General features: G+C 38.7%; 1 protein-coding gene across 5 annotated transcripts in view; it reads right to left on the bottom strand.

Moving 5' to 3' along the window:
• Positions 1-10,027: 10,027 nt before the first annotated feature.
• PRP39-2 (Tetratricopeptide repeat (TPR)-like superfamily protein) overlaps positions 10,028-11,192 on the bottom strand; it is an 89,141-nt gene continuing 87,976 nt past the window's right edge. For 4 of the 5 annotated variants that reach the window (XM_088974575.1, XM_088974578.1, XM_088974577.1 and 1 more), the window contains one exon: positions 10,028-10,393. In XM_088974575.1, the coding sequence (XP_088830701.1) occupies positions 10,310-10,393 (84 nt within the window). In that variant the 3' untranslated portion in view covers positions 10,028-10,309. The remainder of the gene's footprint in view (positions 10,394-11,192) is intronic. The other variant, XM_088974576.1, reaches the window with a different exon arrangement.

Genomic DNA, 11,192 nt, shown 5'->3' with positions numbered 1-11,192 from the left:
GATAGCTTCTATGTTGACACTGTTATTGGATCTTTTTTTGGCTACTGACACTTTTATTTGTCATCTTATGGATATCATGTTCTCCCATTTTTCTTGGGTAAAAATATCTTGTATTCGCATTAGTGTTATGATTTATCTTATAAATATTGATATGCTTTTATTGGATGAAAATGGGTTTTTTTTTTGTCTTGCTTGGTGGAATACTGGAATCCTTGATGTGGTTGTCACAACAGTGTCAATAATAATGAAGAATGGATAATGGATGAATAATCAATAAGTCAAAAACTGTGTTTTACTTGTTTAAATAATAAATAAATAGCATATAGTTTTTGCCAAATTAGCAAGTATCGAAAGCTAGAAATGCTCAGTGGCTGACAACCATCCTCCCCCCTGGCCCCCCCTCTCTTGCAAAAGAAAATAAAAAGGAAGAAAAGATTTTTGAAACCTCCACCACATAGCAGAAGAACCATTCTCTGCTTGCTGTGGAATTGGTTTCCTGTCCCACTTTCAGTGAAGCAATGCATATTTATAGTTTTATACTTCAGTGGGTTGGATATCAAGAAGTAATCCATTCTCCCAGAACAAATTCTCTCATTCAACCCTTGTCTTGCTAACCCATCTTCCATTGGCAGCTCTGTAAGTCCACTGAACAACAACTGTGTCTATCTTTAGCTTGATTATCTCCCTCATAAGATGTCTATACTGTGAAGGACACTTTCCTTCATTATGCACCTACTCCACAACCACTTTGAATAAGTTTGAAGTCTTCACCCAATTTACAGCTCTTCCATTGTTAAGATCTGTGATGGCTCTTCTATTCTGATTCTTATTCTTGCATTACCTTCCATTTCTTTCCTCTTAAATGCCCAAAGGATTGCAGCTTTGGTACATCTCCACATTTTCTTGCCTCTTCTTGTGGGAGGTCTGAAAAAGGAATTGCTGAATCAGGAGCTCAAGTCCAGAGGGGGCGTCCACCTGCACCCAAAGAGAGCAAAGATCTCCCTAATATCAGTCACAAAAGAACAAGATATAAACGGATGGAAAGAGCTTTCCCTGCTTGCTTTACAAAGAAGACAGACATGAGGATATATACATCTATTTGGTCATTTTTTTTTTCCTGTAGGTCTTCACACACATTGAAGATAAATTATCACATCCATCCATGTCATGACTTTCAAGTAAAGCTATCATTGGCAGGGGGGGGTGAATGAAGAATGGATAAGTAATTGCCTCGGGATCCACTATTAATCAAGGGGATCTTCTGAATTGTCTCAACTGTATAGGAACAGTTGATGGTGGATAATTGGATGGTAGAACCAAGATGGAGGTCTTTGGGAGGTGAGAGGTAATGTTGAGATGCTAGGTACAGGTAAAGCTCATAGCTAGAATCACTTTAATGATGACAGCGAGTGAATGGTTTCCTTGAACCTGATCAGTGCCCTAAAACTACTTTAACTGTTGCTGTATTCATGGTTTCATACTGCAAATTTCCCAGCTTAAGATGAACATAGTAATGGCATGGACAAATAAGGGGATTCTTGACAGTAGATCCTGTATCGTTAAGTCAAATTTTCAAGATAAGTAAGGAGCCACCAAAAGGTTGGTAGTCGATTATGATATTTTGTCAATTTGTATCCAAGTTGGGCTGGTTGCTTCTAACCTTCTCTGTCAACCCGGGAAGAAAATGTTGATTTGGTAATTGTGCAATTAGGGGAGTTGTGGCAGTCAAGGATTAAATTATTTATGGAGCCAGATCTCTCATATTAAGCTTATGGTTCGATTTGACTATCTTAGCATTTCTTGAGGTTGTTTTTTGAGTCTCAGGTTTAAATGGTCTTTCTGGGGGAATTGTTTGGGGAGGAAACACGAACTGAGGAGTTTAAGGTCAGAAAATTGGTTGTAGAGACGTGGAAAGAAAGATATTAGAAGACCAGCTGGCAGTTTGAGGAAGTATGAAAAGATTGCTTCGTCAGTCTCGTATTTTTAGAAACAAATCATGGTCATACAGTTATGGAAGCATGTTTTTTTCTGGCCATGCCCCATGCCTCATAGACTGCATGAGCATTACTGTTAGTCGAAGGCAGAAAAGGTAAAAGTGGAGTTGACAATTTGATTGTCTCAATAGGTATTACTGTAATAGGAAGGCTTTATAATTCTGTGGCTCATCTGGTTTACTAAAACTATGGGCCCATCAGGAACTGCTTCACTTCAGCATATGGGAGTATCAATGCCATATGATGATCATTGCCTCTTACTGCATCCTCCTAAAATTTAATTATAATACTTACTCTCCAATAACTTCACCTATTTTTGCTTGTGCCTTATCTGCAGGTGATTTTGGTGGAGATTATCCATGAGCTGGCCTTCAGGTGAAACCAATGGATATGTAGGATTAAGTTGATAATCATTCTTGTTTAGAATTTTAGATGATCCCTTTTCCTTGTTATTTTTCTTTCCAGATTTCTTTTTTTGTAATTAAACGGAAAATAATTAAGTTGTATAATCACCTGTTTGGTTTGGTTGGAAGTTAAAAGTTTCAGCCAGAAAATATTTTCTAGAAAGATTTTATTTTTCTGGGAATTTTTCTTTTCTGTATATTTTCCTACGAAAAGGGATATGTACAGAGGGCCAATCAGTTTCTGATGTACAACCTGATAAGGGGTTTTGCAGGCCATTATGTAATAATAGAAAACCACCTTGGTTATACCCTTTATTTGATGACCTAAATTAGTTTGCCCTTTTATTTGTTTCTTTATGGAGATAGGGAATGCCAGTATTGATTACGCTGAATGCCTTAATTTTATTTCTTTGCTGTTAGGTCATGATTTTATCGACTCGTATGGCCTGATATGCAAGAGGTCTCCATGCATCTTTAGTTCTTAACTAATCATGTCTTACTTGACAAGGTTTTAATGCCAAACTATGTTGAGTCAATAACGTTTACATTAATCCCATGCTCATTCAGCCCTTGTTTCAAATTGTTGGTAAGCTTATTGATAATGCTATCTTGATTTCACATATGCATCCTCTTGAGGATGAATTCAAAACATCCATGATCCATGGTTTGGTGAATGAACAAAAATCACTCGACTGAAAAAAGCTGGAACGACCAAGTCCGTAACAGTTGGTTATCACGCAACACTAAATACGGTCAAATGAACTTCCAACGCTATAGATCGTTGAACCCAAATCACTACTCGTCTTCTTTTTTATTATAGATAAAGGAACATCTGTTGTCATTTTGGCTCGGTGGTGGTTTGAAAATTGTTTTTAAATTAGCCTAAATATTGGAACGTATTCATTTTGGTGTATCGGAAAATCATCTCATACATTCTTTCACCGAATTGAAGCCATTTTAGATGATGGCAAAGATTGGCACCCATTCTTCCAACCGGTCGGAAAATTGTTCGTAATTTACACAATAATCAATATATCCATATATTGGTGCTAGAAAACAATGTCGTGCATCTCCCTGAAGTTCGCTACTGCAGAGATGGTGGGATCATGAAAAGACACTAGAGAATGTTAGACGTCTTGTAATGGGTTCTCACCTTGTCTGGAACCGAACTGTGGGCATATTTTGCAAACCGAATCGATACCACCAGTTTTTGCATCAGTCCAAACCAAAACCAAATCAAAACTGGTCTTCGGTTATTTTATTTTATTTTTTATTTTTTCATGTTCATTAAAAAAAAGTTTCAACAAAGTAAAAAACCTGATTCAAGCCAAGTTTGTCTAATAACCTACACAACATGATATCCAAAAAAATCATTTACCTGCAAGTCTATCACTGTTGAAGTAGAACCGATGACGGTGATGGTGACGGGAGAAATAAAATCGGCGACTGGAGAGGAGAAATGGTTCGGTTCTGTGGTTCTGTCTGAGAAGAAAGAAGACTAGAAGAGGCCAGGGGTGACAACGACGGGGGAAAAATAGAAAACTGGTGGACTAGACGACGATGACGGTGACGAAGGAGAAGAAAGAAGAGGTGACGACAACAATGACATGAAAGGAGAGCTTACTTGCTAGGGTTTCTGGCGAGTGGCTTTTGGCCTTTTGTTGTTCAAACCAAGGTTCAAAATATCGATACACCCGATAGGCCGCCAGGAGTGTATTGGGCAAATTGATACCCTTTTTTTTTTTAACTTTTTTCTTTATTTTTTTCAAAACCAGTTCAAGGGGCCGGTTTAGAGCTCCTCCACCCCCTGAACCGGTTAGACCCCTGATACACCCACTGTAGGGGCATATTGGAGAGGCCCCAGAATGACGTATCGGCCGATACGTGTTGATACTTTGAACCTTGGTTCAAACAAGAAGAAAAAATTAAGAGGGGTTTTGTTTTGGGGTTCGAATGAATGAAAAAATTCATTCCTTTTGGGCTTGGGCCAAGAGAGGGTCAGAGGAGTGTTGGGGGCTGGGGTGCTGGGGCAGGGAAACATATTAAAATAAAATAAAAATATTATAATATATAAAAATCGATCGGTTTGGTTAACCGATGGTTTTTTGATAGGTTAACCGAAAACTGAACCGATCCTTTGGTTTTTTATAAAACCAAACCGAAACCGAACTGACCGGTTCGGTTAACCAAAATTTTTAGAGCAATTTCTTCAGTTCGGATTGATTTTTCAGTTTCTTATGGACACCCGTAGAGGGCAATGAATTCAGGAGTAGCATTCCTGTTGTTGCTTGCTAGCATTCTTCATATTTGAATTGAGATTAAAGCATATCCTATGTGGAACCTCTGGGTCTGGGGATATCCACTTGATAACCGAAACATCACCAACTTAAATACTCTTGACAGTATGGCCGGCCATAAATAAGAGGAAGAGAAGAGAAGAGAAGAAGAGAGAAGAGAGAGCAGAAGAGAAGGGATTTGCAATGTAACAGTGTTGGCAGTGCCAACCTTTATTATAATATATATAGGGCGGCAGAAATAACAAGGGAAAAGACCCTTGTGCCCCTGAGTACAATAACATACATAACAAAAGTGAAAAAACAAAATAAAAAAACACTTTAACTAGCCAAACAGACCTTAACACCAACAACTAAATTATTTTAACACTCCCCCTCAAGTTGGAGAATAGATGTCAATCATGCCCAACTTGTCACACAAATCTTTGTGCCGCATATGATGAAGACCTTTGGTGAAGATATCTGCAAGTTGTTCTTCTGAGCTGACATATGGTGTACACACTTCTCCATTTTCAAGTTTCTCTCAGATAAAATGCTTGTCCACTTTAATGTGTTTCGTCCTATCATGCAGGATTGGATTAGCAGCAATATTGATAGCAGTTTTATTGTCACAATAGAGACATACTCTGCTTCATCACTAGAGCCATCGCCATCGTTCTATACTCTGCTTCATCACTAGATCTAGCCACCACACTTTGTTTTTTTACTTCTCCATGTGACTGGATTTCCTCCTACAAAGGCACAATACCCACTGGTAGACTTTCGGTCATTGACTGCTCCTGCCCAATCTGCATCAGTATATACTTCCTCCTTTAAGTGACCATGTTTCTAGAACAACAAACCAGATCTGGGAAAGTTCTTGAGGTATCTCAAGATCTTCTCTACAGCTTCAAAGAGTTGTTCCAGGGTTGTGCATGAATTGACTAAGGACACCCACTGCATAGGCAATATCAGGCTTGGTCATAGATAAATACAAAAGTCTCTCCACGAGTCTCTGGAACTTCTTCACATCTTTCAAAAACTCTCCCTGACTGTCTCCCAGATGATGATTAAATTCAATTGGTGAATCAATTGGTTTTGCCCCCAACTTGCCTGTATTTTCTAGTAGATCTAGTACATATTTCCGTTGGGAAATAAAGATGCCTTTGTGAGAGTGGGCAACTTCAATTCCAAGGAAGTAACGTAAAGGGCTTAGATCTTTCACCTCAAATTGAGTGGCTAAGAATTTTTGTAATTTTCATATTTCAGCCTCCCAATCTCATGTGATCACTATGTCATCCACATACACAATAAGAGCTGCAATTTTACCTTCACCTCTTTTCATAAAAAGAGTATGATTTGACTGGCATTGTTTGAACCCCATCTGTTGAACTACTAAATGGAACTTACTAAACCAAGACCGGGGTGATTGTTTCAACACATATAAAGATTTTTTTAACCTGCACACCTTTTGTTCACTGCCTTTGGCACAAAACCCTGGTGGCTGGGTCATGTAAACTTCCTCTTCCAAGTCATCATTCAAGAAAGCATTTTTTATGTCCAATTGGTGAAGTTCTCAGTCAAGATTTGCTGCCAATGAAAGAAGAATCCTGATAGAGTTCATCTTGGCTACTGAAGCAAAAGTCTCTGCATAGTCCACTCCATATACCTGTGTAAAGCCTCTTGCTACCAATCTAGCCTTGTACCTTTCAACAGTTCCATTAGCCTTGTGTTTCACTGTGAACATCCACTTGCAACCCATTGGTTCCTTCCCTTCAAAAAGGTCTACCAACTCCCAAGTGCCATTTTTGTGTAAATCATCAATTTCTTCATGCATTGCATCTGTCCATTCAGGTTTAGACAAAACTTCTACCACATTCTTAGGAATGGGGACACTATCCACAGAAGAGAGAAATGCACGGTATGAAGGTGAAACATGATCATAAGACACAAAATTAGAGATATAATGATTAGTGGTACAAGACCTAACACCCATTCTCTTAGCAATAGGAATATTAAGATCATTGATGATATGTGAATCAACATTTAGAGGAACAGACATATCAACAAGAGCAAGTGTACATGGCTGATGAGATGGATCTGCCTCGGGTGAATCCGATGATGTTGGTTGCATAATGTCAGGTTCTATGGCTCTTGAACTCTGCTGGCTTTTATGGCAACGATGAAAAACCCGAAATGGAGGAGGATCGGGTAAATGAGGTAATTGAATTTGAATCGCTTGTTTCTCCTCAACCCTATTCTCCCCCTGAGGAGAAACCGAGAAAAAATGTTGATTCTTAAAGAAGGATACATCAATGAAGACATAATACTTGCGAGAGGTGGGATCATAGCAGCGATACCCCTTTTGAGATAAAGGGTAACCAAGAAAAATTACAAGGAATAGCCCGAGGATCAAGCCTACCGCGAGTAAGGGACAAGTTATGGACAAAGCAATGACACCCAAAAACATGCATCGGAATGATGAACAACGGGGCTGTAGGGAACAAAAGCTGATGTGGGACCTTATACTCTACTAGCTGAGAGGGCCTGCGATTAATGATATATGTAGTACACATGACTGCATCCATCCAAAACCGTTTTGGCACATTCATATGAATTAATAAGCCATGAGCTACTTCGAGAAGGTGGCGGTTCTTCCGTTCAGCCATACCATTTTGTTGAGGTGTCCTGGCACAAGAGTTTCGCTGAAGTGAACCACTCAAAGCAAAAAGCTCTGTGAGATCACTATGGAAATATTCCTTCGCATTGTCTGACTAGAAGATATGGATTTCCGTTTGGAACTGAGTGAACACCATGCGTTGAAAATCTTTCACAATTTTTGGCACTTCATCTCGAAATCACATAGGGTAAACCGAAGTGTATCTAGAATAATCATCAATCAAGGTAAAGAAGTACTTATAGCCAGCCTTAGTAGGTAGAGTAATAGGGCCCCAAACATTAGAATAAACAATATAAAATGGAAATTCAGATCTTTTATTTCGCAAAGATAAAGAACTTCTACAATGCTTACTTAATTGACAAGTCTGACACTATAATCGACTCACTGACAATGACTCAAACAACTTTGGAAATATAACTTTTAATGACTCAAAAGAAAGATGACCTAGACGATTATGCCATAAATAGGCTTGACTTTCACTTGACGAACTCATGGACTCTGTAGCCACAAGACCAACATTATTCTCCAATACATAGAGACCATCCACCATGCTTCCTCTACCAATCATCTTCCTCGAGGCCAAATCCTAAAACACACATGAAGACGGAAAAAAAGTGACTGAGCAGTTCAAGGAGTGAGTTAGACTACTAAAGGACAACAAATTAATAGGTAATTTTGGAACATGCAGTACAATAGGAAGGGTAAGGCCAAGTGGAAGATGTATGGTACCTCGGCCAGTTATGGTAGAAAAAGAACCATCAACTAGTCTTACCTTATCTCTCCCAGAGAGAAGGTTATATGTCTGAAACAAATTTGACTTATTAGCCATGTGGTTTGAGGTTCCAGAGTCAATAATCCAAGGAGAATCATTGGTATGAGATGACACATGGAAGGCTGTGGCAGCATTATCTGATGTAGACACAAACAAGGTAGAGGGAGTAGGACCAGAATTCATCTGGCGGAGAGTCCTATCATACAATTCCAAATGTTCACGAAAGGAATTGATAATATCTTCCATAGGGTCAAAACTGGGATGCCTCTCCTGAGTTACCAAAGGACTAGTCCCTGTCGATGCCATATTAGATGAGTTATACATTTTTTGATTTTGTTGGCCTGGTTTCTTGCCCTGATCAAGAGTTGACTTCTTACCCAAATCTTGTGCCCATTTAGGTTTTCCATGGAGATCCCAACATGTATCTCTCGTGTGTCGTGTCTTCTGGCAGTGAGTGCACTAAAATTTGCTCTTATCGTCTATTTTTTTCGGAGTCACCTTTTTTAAAACCACCTCCGACATTTGTGTCTGAATTTCCCCGGACAACTAGGGAAACTGACTCCCCTTCTACACCATTCATCACACTTATTCTACTCTTTTCTAACTGTACCAAGGCATACACCTCCTGAACTAATGGCAAGTCTTTACTACCCAAGATCTGCACCCTGATGGACTCATACGAATGATTCAACCCTAGGAGGAAGGCAAAAACTCGTTGCTGAGATACAAGTGACTTATATGCCTTTGCATCTTCATCACACTTCCAATTCCTATTCTGATAGTGATCAAGTTCTTTCTACATCGATGTCAAATCAGAATAGTACATCGAGAGACTCCTCTCCCCCTGCTTGCAAGTAGAGGATTCAACTTGCAGTTGATATATCTTAGCATAGTGTCTCTACTCTGAATAGGTGGACTTCGTTTGTTCCATTATCTCACAAGCAGTTTTAGCTCACATAAAAGTCTTCCTTACTTTTGGCAGCATGGAAATCAAGAGCCAAGACATCACCATACTATTCTCTTGGTTCCACTTATCATATTCAATACTTCCATACTTCGGTTCCTTCACTCTCCTATTGATGTATCATATTTTTCCCCTAGCAGTGATGTAGAATTTTATTCCCCTAGACCACTCAAGGTAGTTCAAACCATCAAAGAAAATAACAACCATGGGAAAACTCATCCATTCCCCCACTCACTCCATTGTGGTTCCCTGAAATCTCTGAAGTAGCAGAATTCTCAGACGACATGGTCAAAACAGATAATCAGTCCCAAACACCGGACTTAAGACCCCTCCTTACTCCACAAAACAATGCTCCACTCAGTCCACACCCACACACTTGGGTTTAAAAACAGGCTGAGCACAAACAATACCAAATTCAGGACAACAGAAGCAATATTCGGTAGATTTCAGATCTGTACGGTTTTAACAGTCCCAACCTACTAGCCTTCCAGAATGTCTAAAGCCATTAATCAGCAGGAGAGATCCTTATCACTTATAATCAAGTCAAATTATTGAGATGACAGGTCATCCTTGACCTACAGTTGTCTTAACACATGAACATGATCACACAATCCAAAAAAAAAACAGAGGTATACAAATCCGACAGCATTCAGTAATTCGTTTGGTTTTCACTTGGTACACGACCAAGAAGGGTAAAGAAGAGAAAACGGAAGAACTGTACCAGTTGTAGAGTTGTTTTCCTCAGTCCAGATTCAGATCTCTGTTCCGCCCAGGTTTAGCAGGTCTGTTCGATCTGTTCTCTCAGTAAAGGTTGTTCGATCTGCTCTCTTTAGTCAATATTCCTGCTCTGATACCATCTTGACAGTATGGCCGGCCAGAAATAAGAGGAAGAAAAGAGAAGAGAAGAAGAGAGAAGAGAGAAGAGAGAGCATAAGAGAAGGGATGTAACAGTGCTGGCGGCACTAGGCTTTATTATAATATATATAGGGTGGTAGAAGTAACAAGGGAAAAGACCCTTGTGCCCCTGAGTACAATAACAAACATAACAGAAGTTAAAAAACGAAATAAAAAAACACTTTAACTAGCCAAACAGATCCTAACACCAACAACTAAATTATTTTAACAAATACCATTTCAATTTTAGGTACAAGGATACTCTTCAGTTGTTTGTTAATATATGTTGCTATAATTATTATGTACCTCTGCATGAAACCTCACCATTTCATTGATTAGAAGGTTGCTGAGAAGGATGGGGATGTGCAACAGGTCTAGATTCTTCAATGTTATGCTCAGCAACTCCTTGAACCTACAGAACAAAAGAAATGCTTTACAAATACAAGAGGAATATGTCTACATGCTCTTAAATTTTAATTTGGATATCACACCTCACAATTGCAAAGGGTCAAGTCCTTTTTTTTAATGTTTGGTAATTACTAAGAGATGTGTCCAATGGTATAGATTACTATTTTACTATCTTTAAAACATTTTTTTGATATTTCTAAATCTCAATTTTCTAGTACCAATGTCTCAACTTCCTGCTCACATCTGTTAGATAGTAACAAATTAGCCTTGGCAGACGAAACCTGTCTTCTTAGTATAACTTCTCTGTAGTTCACCCCACTTTACATTTGGAGTCAACAATTCATATATGGGTAGATTCTCGACTTGCATAAACCAAACCCGTCTTCATGTACACTGCGAATAGATCTATCTTCCCTGTGGAGAAATGGAATTTGCTACTTGCTCAAATGGTTAGGTCCATACAAGTCAAACCTCTCTGATGGCTATCAATATATTCAATCTATCTGAATTGAGTATTAAGTCCTTTCTTTATCAACTCTAAGAAGAGAAAACTTGTTACTATCTTACAGATATAGGTAAGACAGGATGTTGAGCTGTTGGAAGTTGATACAAGTAACTACATTGGTACTGGAAATTTGAGATTTTGAAACATCACAATTAGTTTTAAAGATGATTAAGTAGTAAGCTGTAGTATCCCAAATACATTACCTTAGGACGTTCTTATCGAGGAACATAAAATTGGATTTTAAAATTATGGTTGAGATATCCTTTTACTTTTTTTTTCTCTTTTTTTTTTGTGGGGG

Source organism: Nelumbo lutea, chromosome 3 (assembly GCF_056320005.1).
Source record: "Nelumbo lutea isolate HS-2025 chromosome 3, American lotus-T2T, whole genome shotgun sequence".
Classification (NCBI taxonomy): domain Eukaryota; kingdom Viridiplantae; phylum Streptophyta; class Magnoliopsida; order Proteales; family Nelumbonaceae; genus Nelumbo; species Nelumbo lutea.
This window is presented reverse-complemented; position numbering and strand designations above follow the sequence as displayed.